The 20,646-nt window shown below is 38.7% G+C and overlaps 1 protein-coding gene and 1 long non-coding RNA gene across 2 annotated transcripts in view; one reads left to right on the forward strand and one right to left on the reverse strand.

The window, feature by feature from the left end:
- Positions 1 to 20,646, forward strand: part of LOC110829306 (synaptotagmin-7) — a 24,902-nt gene continuing 4,256 nt past the window's right edge. Inside the window, exons 1-8 of the mRNA XM_022062908.2 lie at positions 1 to 733; positions 6,787 to 6,887; positions 8,226 to 8,334; positions 13,792 to 13,923; positions 14,486 to 14,636; positions 18,535 to 18,644; positions 18,990 to 19,149; positions 19,715 to 19,927. Of these exons, the coding sequence (XP_021918600.1) occupies positions 6,793 to 6,887; positions 8,226 to 8,334; positions 13,792 to 13,923; positions 14,486 to 14,636; positions 18,535 to 18,644; positions 18,990 to 19,149; positions 19,715 to 19,927 (970 nt within the window). The 5' untranslated portion in view covers positions 1 to 733; positions 6,787 to 6,792. The remainder of the gene's footprint in view (positions 734 to 6,786; positions 6,888 to 8,225; positions 8,335 to 13,791; positions 13,924 to 14,485; positions 14,637 to 18,534; positions 18,645 to 18,989; positions 19,150 to 19,714; positions 19,928 to 20,646) is intronic.
- Positions 6,799 to 12,557, reverse strand: LOC147874469 (uncharacterized). The gene is made up of 3 exons (XR_015534173.1): positions 12,427 to 12,557; positions 8,220 to 10,993; positions 6,799 to 6,881 (listed from the first exon to the last, which is right to left on the reverse strand). It is a non-coding gene; the product is annotated as an uncharacterized LOC147874469 (long non-coding RNA).

Genomic DNA, 20,646 nt, shown 5'->3' on the forward strand with positions numbered 1-20,646 from the left:
ATCTACATAGTTAGTTATTAGGAAAGTCCCGAGTTCAAATCTAGTCACGGATGTCGGTTATCCTGGATAAGATTATTCGTGGTTTTCCTTAGCACTTGCATACAAATGCCGGATGACTGGGGCATTAAATGATATCACGATCATTTCTTTCATATCCTTTTGAGTGCATTATCTTTACTCATTCGATGCCATAAAACCAAACAAATGACTGGGATAAATGAAGAATAAATAAACAGCGTCATCACCCCCATTACGGCTTACGCCGTTGATGTGAGCCGAACGAGGCCGATTACTACCGAGACCTGTGATGGGGTGTGCGCGTCTGGCGTCTGGGTCTCAGTTATGTTCAGCGGTGTGCAGGGTGCACTCTGCTGTTTTCGGTGTGGTACGCTGGGGCCAGTTTCTGTCCAACTCGGTCTCGAAGCCAGACCCCTAGCTGTCAGTTCAAGTTTCCTCCAGTGCTTCATTTCAATTTAAATCAACCGAAACAAAATTCCAACAACTGTGAATTCAAGAAAATCAAATATAATTAATAATTATTTTTGTAATAATAATAACTGTAATAAATACAGGTGATGATAAGAGTAAGTGGGACGCTGAAAGGCGAGCACCTGTTGGATTACGTAATAATGTGAGATGCAGGTGGATCGATTGGCGGAGAAGCACTGAATCTCATGTTCTATTTCTGTTGGAAGCGTTGTCATGACAACGCCGAGATGCTGCACGTGACTCAGTAAGTACACTCCGCATTGGAAGTCTACGACTTCAAGACGGTTTTTAGACACAGTATGCTTCTACTTTCTGTCTCTGGCTTAATCTGCATGCATTCTAAAGTTTCCTACTTTGCTTTGCGGATCTAGAAAAATAATACCTGGCTATCATGTTTCCAACTTTCGGTTAAGACCGCGGGTGACTTCAGACAGCCAGCGATAGACAAGAAAACCTCCCAACTTGCCGACTGAAGGGGTTAACCCCATCGGTTAGCTTTCTGTGGAAACTCACAGTTGGTACTCTGATGTGGTGAGTGTAAAAGGGGGCCCGCCCCCAAATCCTGTGACTAACGTACCAAGGTTCGTCAGTCGCAGGGCGCAGACACTTGGGTTACAACTCTTGCGGCTTCCAGATATGTCTGCAATGCTCTTCGGGGGCGCTTAGAGCAATCGTCGAGCACTGCAGACAATGCCGAAGGCTGCTGAGGTAAATCTTCCAGTAAAAATGAGCAGTGATAATTTGAGGAACATGGTTATGACAGCCGGGTCATTTGTACGCATGGCAGGAGGGCGTAGGCATGTCGTTCACATACAGATTACAGAGCACGGCGGAGACGTGTCCACCCTGGTCTACACCGAACCGCAAGCTACGACGAGTATATGTGGCCGATTCGAAGGGCGTTTTAAATGCCCTGAAGTGAGGATTCGGTGTTCACCAGATAAACATAAAAGATGAAGATAGTAAGCTTGTTAAAGTGACCTTCGACCCACGCGGCGTCGAAGGCTTCAGTACACGCATCGAGGAAAACCGCGCCGGTTCACAGCTTGCCAAAGGTTCTATTAACTTTATCAGCTGTAGCGTCGTGCAACGTAAGAGACGAAACCCAAATGACTAGGATCTTCTCAAGAGACGGCCAACAGCACCAGGTCGAAGGCAAAGAGGACTCCTCTCCCAGCTTCAGTACATCGTGTTTAAATCCTGGTGGAAAGTTTTGCGTTAGGAGGATTGCGTTGAACACGTCAAGCGCCTTGGTAGATGCCTCAGGACCCTATTCGTGCCCAGAGCCTTGCCAACCCCGAGTCCTTGATGGCCTGTAGACGTCCGAAGCTATATTAACACAGCGCCATTTCTTGTAACAATGTACCAGCGCTACCCTTCATGCCATGTGCAGACGTTTCTCACACCGTCAGTCCGCTGAATTTGTATTATAATTTCAAGAATATCAACAATTTCCGACAAAATGGATAGGTGTCCGTTGCAGTCCGGTGCTATGATGAAGAAACAAACATGCCTATAGAATGTTTTGTGGCTATTCGAGGCTCAACGTCTGTTGGCTCGTTGTCAATTTTTAACGAACCTCATTTTGTTATTCGTAAATTAAGAGTTGATTGGTCAAACATTGTCCTATTTTATTTCGATGGTGCAGGAACCACGTCTCGTTGTATAGAAGGTGTTCAGGTAAAGTTCAAAGAGACTGTTATGTGCATTGAGTGAATTTAGTACATGCGTTTACCTCTTTGGAATAAATATTAAGAACAGCTCGAAATAGGCCATGGCCTTTTTGACCAACTGAAGACTTCTGAGTTTATTTTCCGTATTAAAATGATGCATCCCACTCTCCAGCTGATACTTAAAGTTAGCAAATCATTACAAAGTTTAGAACTCAATTTATATCTGGAACTGCCGGAGTAAAACCTCTCCGTTTTACCGTTACTGCACTGAGAAATAGAGAATATCTTCAAGAACTCTACAAGACAATTAGTGAAATTTGCAAAAACATGGTGTTTCTATTCCAGCTTTTAAACAAAAACGATAAGTTTACTGTCATGTTGGCGACACTGCAAACACCCAGTATCTTCCGGAATCAAAACGTGAGGAAATATATATTACTTCGTTCTGGCCATCATTGGCCACCACGGTAACAGAACTCGACCTGAGATTTAAACAGGAAACTTTAAACGTAGCAACTGCAATGGACAACCTTTTGAATTTGGATATCGTAAAAGACCGGTAAAAAATGTTGTTCGAGACATCTGGGGCTTCTCTAGGCCATGGGTTCTCATCCTTTTTCGCTGGCGTACCAAGAATCATAATCTGACACATTAAATGTACCACCACAGGAAGCCAAAGTTCACAGTGGACTGTAGAGCTTGAAACGAAGAAGAAATGTACCACCAACCGAATATGTTCAGGGAAAACTTATTTCTTTAACGTTTTACAATTATATTAGTGTTCCCTAGGTGGATTATTTGTTTTTATTTATATTTCTTAATTTGTTTTGCTTTGTGTTAATATTGTTTCTATTTTGGGTTTGCCTGTACTTGGCTGTTATATTTAATACTGTACATGTATAAGTTTAGTTAATCTGTTTGTGTACTATTTTTCATTATTATTTCATTATTATTGCATGTACGAGGTGCGATCGGAAAGTTTCAAGACTGCGCGTATAAAAACCCGTACACTTATCTCAGGTATTAAATTCATCCATCACCCTCGAAGCAGTTCCCCTGGGAGTGAACACAACGATCCCAGCGCCGCTGCCAAGCCTGGAAGCATCCCTGGAAATCTTTCTTTGTCAGCCTGTCAAGCACAATCTGCGATTCTGCCTGAATCTCTTCTATCGTCTCAAATCTCCTTCCCTTTAGCTGAATTTTCATCTTTGGGAAGAGGAAGAAGTCACAAGGAGCTTAGAAAGGAAGTTGGGGTCGGTTCTTGCAAGATCTTTGAGCTCCTGACAAACGAGAAGTCGATTCTGCTTCTGGTCCTCAGACAGGATGCGTCGCATGTGGAGTTCTTCCTTTAGAATCAGCTGACAGGTCCCATAGCCTATCCCAACAATGTCGCACAAGTCGTTGATGGTACGACGTCGATCTTCGTGAATGGCCTGCCGAATCTTCGTAACATTTTCGGGCGTTGTGCTCGAAGATGGTCGTCCAGAACGCTCGTCATCATCGACAGAGGTTCGGCCATTTTTAAAACGTGAATGCCACACAAAAGTTTGTGCACGACCATTGCGGACTCCCCAAATGCTTGCTTTAGCATTTCATAGGTTTCCGTAGCCGTTTTGGCGAGTCTTTGGCAAGAGATTCAGGCAGAATCGCAGATGGTGCTTGACAGGCTGACAAAGAAAGATTTCCAGTGATGCTTCCAGGCTTGGCAGCGGCGCTGGGATCGTTGTGTTCACTCCCAGGGGAACTACTTCGAGGGTGATGGATGAATTTAATACCTGAGATAAGTGTACGGGTTTTTATACGCGCAGTCTTCAAACTTTCCGATCGCACCTCGTATTATCAGTGTTTGCCTGTTATTGGCTTCTTGCTGTTGGCAAACACGTAAATAAATTAATTGAATTGAATTATCTTTTGATTTTCTTAATTAGTTCGCGTACCACAGGTTGAGAAACGTTGCTCTAGACGAATCGGAAACCGAAATATGGCTTCTGCGAAGCGACGATTTCTTTAAGAGGAAACGTCAATAAACGAACGGTTCAATCGCTTAAACCCATGAGACAGATGCGGGACCTTTAATTCGTTCGCAAACGAGAGTCGGGATTTTGCACTTGTTCCTGTCACACGCTATTCGTGCGAAAGGGCATTCCCCGAGTTATCCCACGTTAAATGCAAGTTGCGCTCAACAACGACGAAGGACCGACTCCAAAACTTAACGCATCTCTACGTAAATCAGGACGTTGCAACATCGGTCAATGAAGATGCTGTAATTGATGAATTTAAGACAATAGTACAATTTCAGTGACATCTCGCTTCATAAAAGAACACTTCCTATATATTACTAACATTTTAAGATAGTGTAATTTCGTCATATTGTGAATATTATAACAATTATTTATTTTAATCCGTCTGATCACAATATTTAAAATTTCTTATAATTAAGATAACAAAATATCATTCATTTTAAATATTGTGATCAGACGGATTAAAATAAATAATTGTTATAACATTTTAAATTAATTGTGATTATTATTTTATTATTAATGCACTCCAAACAAAGGTAACAACATTTTAATGTAATTTAGTTTACTATTTATTGTTTAATTTAAGTTTAGTTCATTAATCATTAATATTTTTTATTTCTGTGTGTGCGTTCAAATACGTAAACAATAAAAAAAAAATTCTACTATACGACTCTAGTTCAGTCTATTAAAGTAGGAGACATGTTATAGTGATTTTATGATCGAAAGTTATGCAACCCGCCCCTGACACGTCCTATTGGTCAAAGAATAAATTTCATTGATATCAGGAAACAAGGACAACAACAAATAATGTTATATTAAGTACTGGAGATGCCCGCCGCGTTCAGCAATGAATACATTCATTCTTTTCCTCAGGTTTGAAGCAATCTGGTGAACAGCTCATATGTCCGCGAGATGGTTCGCCAGAAGAGATAATTGTCTATTTGTTTGTTTCGCACAGAAGAATCGTGAGTGGGCTGTCGTATATTTACAGCGGCATTGCGTGTTTATTAATCCTGCCAAACTGTACTGAATTTCAACCTTCAATAAATAATTTAATGTAGGTTTCGAGACTTTTCAAAAACCCTGTATAACCGTAAACGGTTAAGAAGCTCCTTGCATTGAAAACGACGGCCTAGTCAATGTGAAATATAAGAAACATTTGAAACTGAAGAGGTCCCACTCGGTACCCACAGCCTCGTTCCTAGACTGGTTTACAACTGAAGTTTTTTCACGATAATCCGGAGCCTTCAGAAGGTACTACGAAGAGGACGTAACTTTGTGGTGAATTTGTTTAGATTGTGCTTGATTGAGAAGCTAAATACTTTCACAGACATCCACAAACATCCAACGTGGCGTTGGATGTTTAACGCTGCTTTGACTAGGGGCCGCTTTGCCATGCGTCTAATCGATTCATTCGGTCCTTTGATCATCTAAACGGCATTTAAAGTTATAAGCCCCGCATCCAACAGGACGGAACCCATGAATTAATTTTGCTCACAAGATGTCAGGTTATTGACCACTAAAGTAGATGAAACACACAGTTAACCGCAATTCTAGGCGTTATAGGAAAGAACAGGGAAGGCAGTAAACTCGGTCGCATTGGTTATTCAACACTTTTTACATAACTAACAATTTATCTTTTTATATCAGCCTCAATGGTTATAACGCCCAGACTGTTTTCATTACGATTATGCAGTATCAGAATCAGACGTACTGGCTAAATTGTCATGCCTCGATCAAATGACACCAAATAGTGTTGCTTTCTCCACATTATCATCGGTGCTTACAACGCACCGACTCAATTTGAATTTTGCAATCGCGTTTCGTCGCCACGAAATATAACGGTTGCATCGCCATTACGAAACCAATTGGAAATAAGTCATGTCATTTCTTCGACATTTGATGAAACAGTTGAGTCACTATGTGTCGATCCATGGAATCGAATAGCGACTTTTCCTTCAGAGAAGGCGTAATCGATATATCGTCCTGATTTGTCCAATGAGATGAAGCAGATGAGTTTTCTGAACCACATTCTTGGTCTCTTATGTAATTTCTAAAAGTAATGGGGTGTGAGAACATCTAAACCGGCGGTTTCACCCCAAAAATGTTACAAAACAATATCGTAATTTCTGTAGTCTTGTGCAATCTGAGCGAACATTTTCTCTGTTGAGAACATCCGTACGGTGAAATGGCATTTGCTTTGTAGATGGCGTTCATGGTTGCCATCGTGCAGTCTGCCAGGTACATCAAGAAGAGAGGAAAAATAGGTGGGATGTGATAGAAAAGGGAGGTGTGAAGTTCTGGCAACACAAAAAAGTCTGGAAAATTTTCGTTGTTGTCGACCTGAATAAAACAGAAACTGTGCAACAACGATAATATAGCAACGAGTTTCCCAATTTGGACGCATTCCCACCACTGCTGATGTAATATAACGGTTGCACCTCCGTGATTGGATAATCTTCTGTCAAGTAACGACAATTTACACACCACGAGCAACGGTTATAGCCCACGGCCATGATTCCGTCATAAGCACCGGACGTGACAAACAGAAAGTCCCAACGTCTGATCTGTGTCCTCCGTGCAATGAACTGTGTTTGTTGCAGGTGGTGATGGAAGTGACCGACCTGCTTCTCACCGCGATTCCCATCACCCTGGGCGTCACTCTGGCCTTGTGCTGCTACTTCCACAAATGCGCGCCCTCCAGGTAATTTCTCACGCAACGGATTCAAGCGATATTCGTTCAGCGCAGCGCCTGACAGCTAAACTATGGCTACTTGTTGACACCTCCGAACTCCTGAATACTTTTTGCAATAATTGTTCAAAACTGGCAAATTATAGTAAACATGACATAGGTTCAGGGGACTGAAGTAATTCTTTTATTCCTGTAGGATTTGAGGTTTTCACGGCGGTGAATCTAAAGATGGCTGTCTTCTGGGTTGCGCTGTGCATTCTGGTAGAAGTTCACCGACGTTTCAGAGGTCCTTGCTGCCTCCGTCATCGCCCTGATGATGGAGGGAGCAACAACCCAGAAGACAGCCATATTCTTCTATTCATGTCTTGGACATTTTTTTTTCATAGCTGAATCACAAGTTTCGTGTCTTCAGTGCCGGTATGTTGAATGATTTTAGCTAAGTCGGCGTATTACTGAATACGGCGTAAAAGAATTCTTTCACGGCACAGAGTTTCTGGACACTAAAATTCCGCTTTTGCTGCCAGTCTTAACAAAGGGACTAAGACAGGACGGTCTTCAAAACATATTCAGTTAACTGGAAGTAAAACACAATGCGCTCGATTGTCAATTTCTGGGGCACAACCGCTTGCTGTACTTGCCGATAAGGAAATCAATCAGACAGCTGGGTGGCACAGCCGACCCTTTAAAGGGAAGCTGCCATTGCAATGACGCTGTAACCTAGGAGGTTGTTCAGTGTTTAAGCGAAAATAGCTCGTAAAATATGTTTCCTATCCACTTCCTGATATACCATACCTCGCTGCCCCTTCCATGTCATTTGATTCTACATTATCATCGCACTTGATAACACGTCGTTAAATAAATTGGTTGTGGTCTTGTCACTTGTTGCATCGTACAGTGGTTACAAAAACTAGAAGATTACAATCGAAGTCCACTGTCAATTACCGTGTAGGATGAAGAAGATATTTATAGATTTCTTAAGCGATTGACTTAGGTTGGAATGGGTTTGTAGCTTAACCGCGAAAGACACGTTAAAAACGATAAATTGGATTAAATTTTATTCAACTGCATTCATTATTCATGAACTACGAACAAAACATTTTTAAAAATAAAACAAAACCTACTTTAACTAAACTCAAATATTTGTAATTGTTATTTCCTTAAAGCAGTGATTATTCCGACATCGCGAAATCACTTGATTGCTAGAGAATTTATTTTTGTCTTATCCACTTTGAGACATCACATCCTGTCCTCATCAGAGATCTGGGGTCTTTCTGGCGGTCAAACCAGACTGTTGAAAATGTAATGTGCACAAATGTCTCGCATGTTCTGAGAACCATTCAATACTTGCAGGAAGAAATCGTTGGAGGCGGGCATTGTGACGGTCTCTATCCTCGAGTCCCTGCCCATGGTGCCAAACGTCAGGGTGTTGCCATACGTGGAGGACAGGAAACAAGCAATGGTAAGTGGAATTTGTTTGCAGAAGTAAGGACACGCGATTCTCAAAGTGCATTGGACTTATGGCTGCTCGAGGGTGATTATTATTCGCAACCTACGCAGAAACGCGACTAACCGATACATAAGAAGACATTTGTGCCGGTTGTTGACAAAACTCAACACATTAAACCAAATCAAAACCTGGACAAAGACGGATAAATTCCTCCATGTAACAAGTAACAGTGAAAGGACATTAAATCGATTCTTCTCGACTCAGATTTGCTCTACGCGTGATAGAATGGTTATAATGCCATGAGTGGTATTGGAAGGGTCTGATGAAAGCTGTAACTAGAGTATCAATGCCATGGCTGTTTATTTTAGTTTTGAATGTACCATCAGCGTGCTGAACTTACAGAAACTGTATCACGTTGTAAAGGCATTTCTTCACGTGAATAATTTTTATAATCATCATGATGTCTGCATCAGATGTAGGCAGTTTGAAAGCAGTATTAAAATCTATATTGAAAATACACTGATATATTAACCTTTAAAAGATACAACACTGATTTCCTCACACTTCTTACAGTAAGACCTGTACATGGCTTCCACAGTAAGTGCAAAAGTAATGTAGGTAGGAGTACCTCTAACACTTTAATGTGATCTGTACCTTGGGAAAGAACTTATATGTTGTGTCAGAGTTTCAACAAATCCTCCTTTATTGCATGTGTTCTGTTGGCGTGCCTGTCCCTACCATCCACATTTGGAGAGCACTGTAAATTGCTGGACCATGTGCAGAATGTCTTGCACATTTTGTTAAAATACCAAAAGCAGTACAAAATGCAGTCTTGGACAATCTTATTTCAGAATCAACAATAGGATGCCCAACATATTACTTCAGACTCACTGCACGCTTAGATTCATCTTCGTTTAACCCATCTATGAATTTGTATTAGTCCAAATACGTACGCTGTCTGGCTGTCATAGTCGACCCAGCTATAGCATACAACAAGGACACTTTCTTTCTCCTCGTCTGTTATTTTATTTCCATGTTATTCTGAAAAGCATCACTTCATTTTCAATCCAAATCTTCCTATGCACAACCTCTGTATTCATGTATTCTTGGCCTTAAGCCTGTAAAGTCTTTCTTATATTGTCTTTGTACTCCACAATAATTCTCTTCCCTGACTTGTTTTCCAGAACAGAAGTGTCTTTGTCAGAGATGCACTGATATTTTCAGTAGTAATGGCAAAATCACATTATGAGTCAAACACGATTGTCATTGGCAAAAGATCTCTCATCTACATACATATATCTGTCTTCTTGTGGGTTTTTATTAATTCTCTAAGATCTCAAAGATATAATTTCACTGTGTTCAATAGTGACTTCTTGAATGTCCATCTGAAGAAAAAGGTTCATGACAAAAGACATCCACAAATTTGGCAAGAGATAAATACTGTAGAGAATTTTGTGTTAAAAAATGTGTTTAACATCTAAAACCCAACTTCATCACCTGTTTCCTTACTGATGTCTTGCCTCCTTGGGAGCTGGCATTTTCTTGGATGACAGGAATTAGGGAGACTAGCCTAAAGTGGCATACTACAAATGTAAATTCTTTTAACACATCAGATTTGTCCTCTGCATATGTGTCTGCATGTCTTCTGTAATGTTCGTTACATGCAGCTCTTGTCTTCTTATGGGTATATTTTCTTCTTCTTCTTTTGTAATCAATCCTAGGATTGGTTGGCAGCAGCTCTTCAGCTGCTGATACTTGGGAAATCCTGAGGATCTTTAATGCGGTGGATTCCCCTTGCCTTCCGCATCCTATGCCGTTGACCCATCCGGGTTCATCTGCCTTTAGGGGTGATTTCTCACCCCAAGGGCATGAGTGTGCCCTGAACCTCCACCCACTCATCCACCCTCCAAAGAGGCTGTTGGCACTTGGTAGAGGGGGACCACTTATACCAGTGGTCACGCGGTCTGTGGACGCAGTTTAACGTCATGCCCGGGAATAAATATTATCAAAATGTCCACAATATTATTCTAGGCCAAGGCTCTGGATGAATTGACAAACTTATGTTCTTATCATTATATAGTGATAAGTTTACTAATAAAGGTAAAAGAACATGTAATTTTGTCATCATAAAAAACACACTAAGCACAGAGGAGCTAAAGAGAAAACAGAGAAATATAACACAGTAAAAGCAGAAGGCTGTTATTAATGACAAAGTAAAAAAGAATTCAAATAATCAAGTTCTAAAAATTTTGTGCAAGTTAACTTCTTCATATAAAGTGTAAGGCAGTAAATGAAGCATTAGTAATAAAAATATTGACTGACAAAGGAAGATACTCTGTGCTGTTATGTCTGTGTACAAAGCTCACAAAAAGTCTGGCTGTGTGGCAGACTCCAGCGCACAGAGTGACACCATTTACAACATTTATTTTAACCAGTGCTCTCCTGATTCTGGCTGACTGAATCAGCAGACGCAAGCAATGTGCTCTTTAGACAGGCCCTTCTATTCCTCCTCTTCAACTGAAGGACTAAAGAGCAGCTGGCATTTTGTAGAAACCCTCTTGAGACATTCTCCATTCATTTTCTTTCCCTGCCCACAACTTTGGTCTTGAGTTCCGGTATATATGTACTTACAGCCAGTAATTAGTTCCCAGTAAGCTTGCCAGCTCCTTTCCTATAGAGAAATGAGGAACTGGAGAATTTTTTTCTATAATAAGTTTAATATTTTTATTGTTACTGCATGAACTTTCATCATTTCTCATCATGTTCTTATCTGCCTCAACAGATTTAACCTGTTTTGGGCCAATGTCTTTGTCATTAATAGCATTTGGCAGACGCAGATTATCTGGAAATATATCCAAATCAAGTGGACTGATTCCATTTGTATCAAATCCAGATACAGCATTCTGAATAATGGCATCTATCATGTATGCTGCACAGAATGTATTTCAAATATAGAGTAACTGTTACTCTAGGGTGACTTTTCGATCACTTGGTCATTTTTGTTATAAAATATGTCCAATGGTCTAAAAATTAAACATATCTAAAGGTCTGTGCCTGTGGATGCAGTGATGGCAGGCACATCACCACTTCATACTGCTTAGCATATCCAAAAGCTCTAACACCCATCAAGAAGTAAGAGAACCCTTCCCTCTGCATTATGTGAGACAGACAACAGAAAGTGTTCCAACCACTGAAAAAGTAATTCCCTAGTCACATAACCTGATTCCTGGTACAGATATAGATTTTATGGAGGTTTGCTATTGTATGGTAAGGAGATGAACCATTTCCTATGGGACATTAAGGCTGGTGGAACATTCTATCCAGTTGAGCTGACACAAACTACAACTGTGATGTTCACCCCCCATTTTGCACTTGTTGAAGTACCATTGTGCCTTTTGGCTTTGAAAGCAAATATTTCAGCTGGTTTCTGAACTTTTTTCAAAGCTAATTCATTCATCTCTTTTGATTAAATTTTTTTTCTAAAATTTTTGTGGTTGATTAAATGCTTATGCACAAGCTGCAAAGGTTGGCTCAGGCCCATTAAGATAAATTTCTGGATGTCTGTTTCAACAACAAATCAGCCAGCACAAACCTGCCATCCTTGTCATCCTCTTATTCTTAATAAATCTGTCCTCAATAGCCATTTTCTCTACCTCATCTAATGCTACATTTCTGAACATCAATAGCTCCAAGTCCAAAAATATAAGATTCCAAATCTAGAATATGTACTACAACCGGTTTATCCACATCTGGATTAAATATAGACTCTTAACAGTCCAATTTCTTTGTTGTATCTTTATACAAGTTTATGTTTACATAACATTGATGTTTCAATGCTGCTTGGAGAACATTAAATGTTTTTGTAGCTTTAAGCCAACCAACTTCCTTGTTCTTTATTGAATTGATTGCTCTGGCCACATTTCCTTTCGACCATGAATGCCTGTACATTTTTCTTTTTGTAAATAGGTACCGTTCTCTGAGAGAAATTAAACCTATCTTTTAAAAACAGCTGTGGCAGTACCTGGTATGACATTTCACCCACAGTTGGCTGTACTTATACACCAGAAACACCGATCGAAGTATTTAACATTAATCATGACTAACCTTATTGGATATATGTTTCAATGAACTCTGGGGCTACTGATAGTGATGAACTCCCACTCATATATCGCAAGGAAAAAGCCAGGAAACATATTCCAAACACGGAAACCGCGCTACTTCAATACACCATCTTCCGCAGGGGTACCAAAACAACGAACCTAATGGCGCGAAATTTGAAGTCATTCGATAAACACATTTGTAACATAGGTGTGCCACTTTACCTTCTCATGTCAGGCCAATCTCCCCTAACAATTTCAGAGCCGGCCTCTATTTTCTTGTAGCTTAAAACTGTAAATAAGTCTTCTTATGACTTTTCAAATTATCTACTGCTGCATAAATCGTCTTCCGTCTTTCCTTCCTTCCTGATACTTGACTGTGCTCGTTTCGAAATACGTGGTTTTCCTCATTAAAATGCATAGGGTAAGATAAAATTAAGAGTGCACTTTGCATCCCCCTGTTATAAGTGGGCCATCTTATCTCAGTGTGGCTACTCATATCACTCTCCAGCCACTCACACAGTGCGACTTGAACATATGTCTAATAACAGCATAATAAACTGTTTCTTGCTTGCAAAAATGTTAGCCCATTAGAAAGTAAAAGACTCATTAATGCATAAAAAGCAAACCATGTTGCTTCACTTCCCCATGTGACAAATTGGGAGCAGTTCCTTTAAAATATTCAGTTCATTACATATCAATAACAATGTTGGCGTACTACTGATGCTCTTGTAATCATTGCTGTATGTATGATATTTTCTTCACTCCTAAATGTTCAAAAAACAATCCAACTAAAATACAGAATTCATTAACTAAAAGTAACTAATTGCTTTTCAGATATGCCAACTAAAGATATACACACATCCACTCGCAAAAACATGGTAGTGGCTTGTCCTCCATATCAGAATTAATGATTTTATATCTATAAGTAAGATTTGAGATTCTCACAGCTGAAAGTACAAAGAAGATGGCTGTCTTCTGGGTTGTAAGACTATGTAGTCTGATAAAAGTTTACCAACATATCAGGAGTCCTTTTTGCCACCATCATCAGGGCAATGAGTGACAGCCATAAGTTGGCAAAATGAAATACGTAGCAACATTTGCAGTGATAAAACTGCCATGACACAATAGCCACAGCCACATTTGTGGTAAAGGCCTACACCACATAAATGTGAGAAAATATAGTAGAATCTTCATATCATGCAATTTAGCCTTTGAAACCTGAGCTCTCCTTAATTTTTAATTAGTCATTCAAAGAATCCTGAATTGCTGTATACATCAGCTACATCATTATGATTGCCTCTGATGGAGTTCACACTGACACAGGCCAATGTGTCGTGAAACTGTTTAAAAAATTAATTGTCTTTTCTAGGCACAACAGCTGCAGCAGGATCTAGTGACCCTGCAGGTGGACAAGAGCATCATGGAGCACCCCAGGGGACATATATCTTTCACTCTCAAGTACAATGCACATGACACCAAGCTCAAAGTCCTCATCCTGTCCGTAAGTACATTCTGTGCAGTCTCGGTGAATCTTTTGTTCCATATCAGTGCAAACTACATAAAAGAATAAATTGTATTATTTAAAGACCTCATGAAAGCATTCCAGGTCTATTTATTTATGCTAATGCCAACATCTGTATCCTTTGGATGGTACACTGGACAGGAAGGTGAAAGAAGATCAAAACCGATGTATAAAGTGAAGCTTTCACGGTGACTGAAGTTGATGAAAGATTCTCAGGTTACCAGCTGCGTCAGGTGGCTGAATGGTGAATAAACCATATCTTCTGCCAATGTTTTGAGAGTCTTTCATCAAAATCAAAACCATTTGGTTATATATACCTCAAGAAATTCTTATCAGTTTCAAGGATTATGCCCAGTGACATGTTCCAGCCCCCTTAAGATCTCCATTGGTTGGTCCAATATTAATTTTTCCTTGTGAACAATAATCCAGACCTTCCTTCTAGTGTACAGTTTTCTTCCAATGAACTCATGGCCTGCTTGTATTTCAGCTTTAATTCTAATAGGTGTATAATTTTTCTGTTCTAATGACTATTGTTGTACAGGCCAGGAACCTCCCAATGACAGATTTCTTCCCTGGGAAGTGTGATCCCTATGTTTGGGTAACGCTGCTACCTGACAGGAAACAATACTTCAAGACAAAGGTCAAGAAGAACATGCACCATCCACACTGGTGTGAGACATTCTGCTTCGAGGGTGAGTTTCACAAACTGCTGCATTTGACTGTGGTCACATATTGAATCTGATAGGTTGTAGATGTCAGGTTCCTACAGCAGAGTCTAGTGCTCTAACTATGAACTGAACCAAACTGACCTGAAATTAATTAAAATATGTGAAGTTTCCTTGGAACTATTGAAGCATGAGACCTGTTTGCTGAGAGACAAGTTTAATGCCAACAGGATGGAGAAGGCAATTCCTGATGAGGATAATCAGTCCTGCAAACATTTCAACTGCCATTTGTGATGACAGTATCAGAAGGGGAATGACACTGTTATAGGATTGTCAATACTGGTAATTCCCACACTGATAACATTTTAAATTTACTTCAGGTAATTAATTCTTGCAAACATTCTGCAGAATACAGTAGATAAAGCAATGCATGTTGTATGTAGGGATTATAAACAGATTTAATTGCTTCTCTGATTAATTTTTCCTGAAAATATTTTTTGTTTCGCATGTGGAATATATCCACAAAAATGAAATTATTTATACAAGTTTTGATACTAAATATTGAATTGTACTGAGCTAAATGTTGTTACATAATTATTGTACAAAGTTATCTTGAGATCACCTTCCATTATTTGTAAGAATTAATTTATTCACAATCACAGCACACAAATATCACTGCAGCTAGAGCATGAATTTATAACACATGCTACAAAAGCATAAAAGTCCTCCTGTTTGTGTGCAATCTAGCATAAATGTATATAAACACATATGGCTTATAAAAGTACATCAATCCATTATTTATTGAAATCTAGAGTCTGACATATGTATTTATTTCACAACCCAAATTAACTCCACATATTAATAACAGGATGGGAGAGAAATATTATCCCAAATTTATTTGGGTTAATATCTTTTTGTAAAAATCATCAACGTGAGATATCCTGCGATAATCAGAGAAGTGGTTAAGAGCAAAGGGGCCTTATGAAAATTAGACTTTGGAATGAGCTTCAAATTTTTCTGAGCATTTTGTGATGACAGCTGACAATAGAAGTTTACAATAGAGTATCTGATGGAGTCACACTTATGCCCACTGCCTTTAAAAAACACACACACACACACACACACACACACACATATATATATATATATATATATATATATATATATATACATATTATATAAATCTTTCAGATTTTAATATGAAATCATGTAGAAGTATCAGATTACAAATGAATACTGATTTGGGTAGGTTATAAGAAAATACACCTATGTTTGCGAAAGTATTATTAATTAAAGAAGAATAAACCATTGTTTGCTGAAGACTGTTCTAAATTTTATCAAGGGAAGTAGGTTACATCTTCCATAATTCTGTTTCTTGGACTGGTCAGTGGAATATTCTATACACTAAACGTAACGGTTATATCACGATTCTCAACATTCTTGAATTAGGTTATAAATTCTTCCACTTCAGACAGACCTCTGTGAATAATGTATTCTATTCAGTGATTAGGGTTGGCAAAATTTCAGAAGACTCTCGCGTATCTGCAGAGTGAAGAAGGAGGTAGCTGTAGTCCAAGACATTTCAAATAACCAGCACAAGGATGAGCAATATTTCTACACAGAAAGCCTCTGACTGTTACTAGTTTGATCCCTACTTAGAGCAAAGAGCTTTAGCAAAGCATGTGTTAGGCTTGCTTCCATGTAGTGATCAGGAGCAGTAAGAAATTTCTAAATGGTATTATTAGTATCTGAATCTAACATTAGTAGTAGAGCATTAGAAGTACTGTAGCTCTGCATGTTGACTGACATATGATTATTCACAGCCACTGGCACTCACCATTTTTGTGGTTTGGTCATTTGTGCATTATGAACATATTTCATTCCTGCATGTATAAACACAAGAATCTCCAACCCACTCTTTTTCTCTCTTATACATTTCACTGTGCTCAATGAGCAAAGTTGTGAATTTTAAACTAGTGCTATGCACTGTTTCTTTTATAATGACAGGAACTGATTTGCTGTATTATAACAGAGTTCTTAATTTACCACAACAGTAACAAAACTTCAGGGTTTCATCACAGAAACTTAATGGATAATACTTTATTTAAAATAAAAGATGCAACATTGTTATAGAAGATGCAAAAAGAAAAGAAAATGTATACAGGTAACCCTCAATTTACGCCGGGGATGCGTTCCTGGACGAACCGGCGTAAATTGAAACTCTTTTATAATGTAAATCAGTGGGAAGTCAATGACATGCGTTCCCAGCGCCCAAACATTGACGAATTAAGTTACTCAAAAATTGACTTCGCCTTATCCATGATAGCAATTTCAGTCAAGGGAATGTTTTTTTGATTCATGTCATCCACCCATAGCAATAGTAATTCCTCCATTCTTTCTAAAAGTTTACTTCTGCTATAACTCACTTGCATTGCACTTACTCTCGTCGCCTGTTGCTTTGACTGTTTTATTTTATATGAATTTTTCATTATGGTAGTTACAGTGGAAGGAGGCAACTTCATACTTCTGCACACATTACGACGGGTATCACCACCTTCTATTCTACGAATTACGTCCATCTTATCTTCTAACGCAATAGACCTACGCAACTTTTTAGCAACACATTCACTTCTCTTACCAGACATGGTGGCTGTTGAACAATGTTGGCAGATTTTTAGGAGATTATCTCCCAACTACTTAGCAATGAGTGCAGAGGTGACTGTATTTATAATTTTTATTCAAAATCAGCGATGTAAGAATTACGATTTAGTATAAGAATCAGTATGAGAAACATTGTAAAACGTTATAAATAATAGTAAAATATATTTCTTTCACTTTTTGACTTGCTGGTTTCAAAAGCTGCGCAAATCGAGGGTTACCTGTATATCAGATTTGGACAATAAGAGTTTCATTAAGTGTTGGCAGCGCATATCACCTTGTTTTCAGAAAGGAAATGTTCAATGTGGAGATATGACAATGGCAACAAAGTGCGAGACGCATTAAAGAAAAACATCCTATTACTTTATCACCACACTTTACTGTCCAGCTGCTCTTGCAAAAGTGAGCCTGTTATTGCACAGATCAAAACATCTGTCTGAGATGTCATGTACACTTTCAGTAGAGCTGTGGGTCCTTGGATATTATATCACAGCATAAAAACTTACATAATTTTGAAAAATATTTTCCTGTTATGGGCATTGTCTCATTTATGTATACACAGGGTACTGATAGAATGATCAGTTTGTAAATTGTGCCTATAGGAACTTGTTTTATAATGTTGTCTTTTATACCTACATGTTATATCTATGCACCACAGGCAGAGGGATTTAATTTTGTTACTATAGCAACAAACATGGAAGAAAAACTTCGCAGCCGCCACCACGACCAGAAATCAAGCTGCACACAGTCTTTATACCCCATCAAATTCTACCGCCATACTTTTATTACCATCTCAACCTCTGTGGCATTACCAACGTTGTGACACATGCAGTATTGGTATCTACTGTTACTTAGGGTTTGATTATGTGAGGTTAAGTGAAAACCTAATCTGTACCCCTGTCTAATCCATACTTATTTATAAATGCTGAATAACTGGTCATCCCTGAAAATGAATTTCAATCATGATGTTAAAAAAAATGACAGAACTGGGCAGCATCTGTCCTTCACTAGGATTTATGACTGAGAAATCAAGAGCAGACAGCTAACATCTGAATAAATGCTGCAGTCACTTGGGTACATTCATTAACACACCATTTCATCAAGTTTATTTGTCAGTTTTGATGTCAAATAACTTCCCCATGGTAAAAACTTGAAAGCTAACAGTGTAAGTTGGTAGACAGATACCTAAATGTGAGATGTATAGAGTACCTGGATGAGAAGATAATGTTAAAACGAATCTATAACAGAATGTGTTGTGGTGTTGCAGATATTCCAAAAGAAAAGTTACAGACGCAAGTTCTGCAGCTGCACGTGTTTGATTATGATCGCATCACAAGGGATGACTCCATAGGAGAAGTTTTGCTACCACTCTGGCAGGTATTGTCAATAAATGGATTTAAAGTTGATTCAACTACACTGGTTATATGCAGATGCCAAAACAACAATGAACGCAATGCAAACACAAATATTTAATTTAATTAACCTACATTGTGTTTGCATTATCACCACTACTGTTATCAGGGCCTTGTTCATAGAAAGGGATATGGAATGGAAAGATGAGCTTATTATTGAAGTGCTAAATGTAACTAATTCACAACTGCATAGTTTTGTTAGACATGATACAGTTTGATTCTTACTAGGTACAAATGGTGACATTTGCTATACACACTAAAGATGACATAAGATGAAAACCTAAACACTTACTTCCACACTGTACTGTAGGTGGACCTCCATGAGAAACAGTCATTCTGTGAGCCTCTGAAGCTAGCAACAGAGTATGGTGACCTGCTAATGTCCCTCTGCTATGTGCCCAATGACAGGCTCACAGTCACAGTCCTTAAGGCGTGGGACCTCCGATCCATGGATATCAACCTAAAGTCAGGTGAGGAAGATTACAAGTGAGAGTGAAACAAATGCTGCCAAGTTGTACCCACATGTATTCATTTATGACATTATGTCTGTTATTTTTATGCTTTCCTTTATTTGTAGCTAAAATTATTTCATGTTGCTCATTATATTAGCTTGGGATATTAGAAGCACTACAGTTCTAGTTTAGAGGTATTTTTTGGGTTTATTTTTGTTCTTTCAAAAGCTACAATCATTAGATACACATGCCCTACAATGCAAACCTTCAAATCTCAAGTGTCTTGAAACCTATATCTGCAGAGCTGTGCTTGATCGTGTGACATAACTAGGGTGTTAGCTAGCTGGTTTGCATGCTTCAATGTGATAAGTCATTTACAATACTTATTGACTGTCATAAATATACCATATACACAGAAAAATGTGTGTTGTGTATAGATTCATTGCAAGATGCAGGTCTTGTATGCATACAGCTGCCTAACCAGTCTTTGATAGTTAATTTGTGATAACCTGAACTTGCAAACTGCTACCACTTGGTCTATCTTGCTGATAAATGAGCGTACATATTCTGTCTGTGCTTGCAGATCCATATGTGAAGTTATGCCTCAGGTCACCAGACAAACGGGTAGAGAAACGAAAAACAAAGACAGTCAAGTGTACACTCAATCCAGTATTCAATGAGGCATTCAACTTCAATGTGGTTAACATAAATATCGAGGAGAGTTCACTGGAAGTTGTAGTGATGGACTTTGACAACATTGGGAGGGATGAACTAATTGGTCGCATTATGCTTGCAGGTGAGGTGAACACTTTCTATTATCAGTAAGAAAATACTTGAGTTTAATAGCAGTGAAAATAAGGAAACACTCAGCCTGTGATCTCTAGCAATACCAAATCCACAACTGACTTAGTCCTCAATCAAGGCATGTGCTAATAATATGTAATTTGATAAATACCTTAATACAGCACTCATTTAAAGTCATCTGAACTTAACTGGTTATTCAAAACTTAGATATGTGAAGGAACCAATTTAAAAACAAACCTAAATTTTAATGTGTACAATAGTGGGAAATTTATACAATGAGAATTTTTTCTTAGCGCATCAACACCAGGCATATGCAACCTTTAAATAGCCATGGGCCAGATCTAGTTTTCTCATCATGGCTGTGGGCTATGATGTTACATCAAGTACATTATTACCAATAGTTTAAAAAATTATGTCCAAAATGTAATGATAAACTAAAAATATGCATCATTCTTACCAAGCTAATATCTGGATGTCATAAAACAAATTATAATTCTTTTCTAAATATTACAAGTAAACATTACAAATCCTTCTTAAAAATAGAACCAAGCATTATTAAAACATTTAAGTAACAATTATGCGTTAAAAAAACTATAAAACTTTACACAGGCTGGATTAAAAGTGACAGTATGCAATATCTGGTCTGTAGGTCAGGGGTTTCCCATGCCAGATCTACACCTGAAAATGCCCCAGTCTGGCCATAAAGAGACA

This window comes from Zootermopsis nevadensis, unplaced genomic scaffold (genome assembly GCF_977971745.1).
Source record: "Zootermopsis nevadensis isolate Lab colony 2312 unplaced genomic scaffold, Znev_1.0 Znev_ptg000008l, whole genome shotgun sequence".
NCBI classification, from domain to species: domain Eukaryota; kingdom Metazoa; phylum Arthropoda; class Insecta; order Blattodea; family Termopsidae; genus Zootermopsis; species Zootermopsis nevadensis.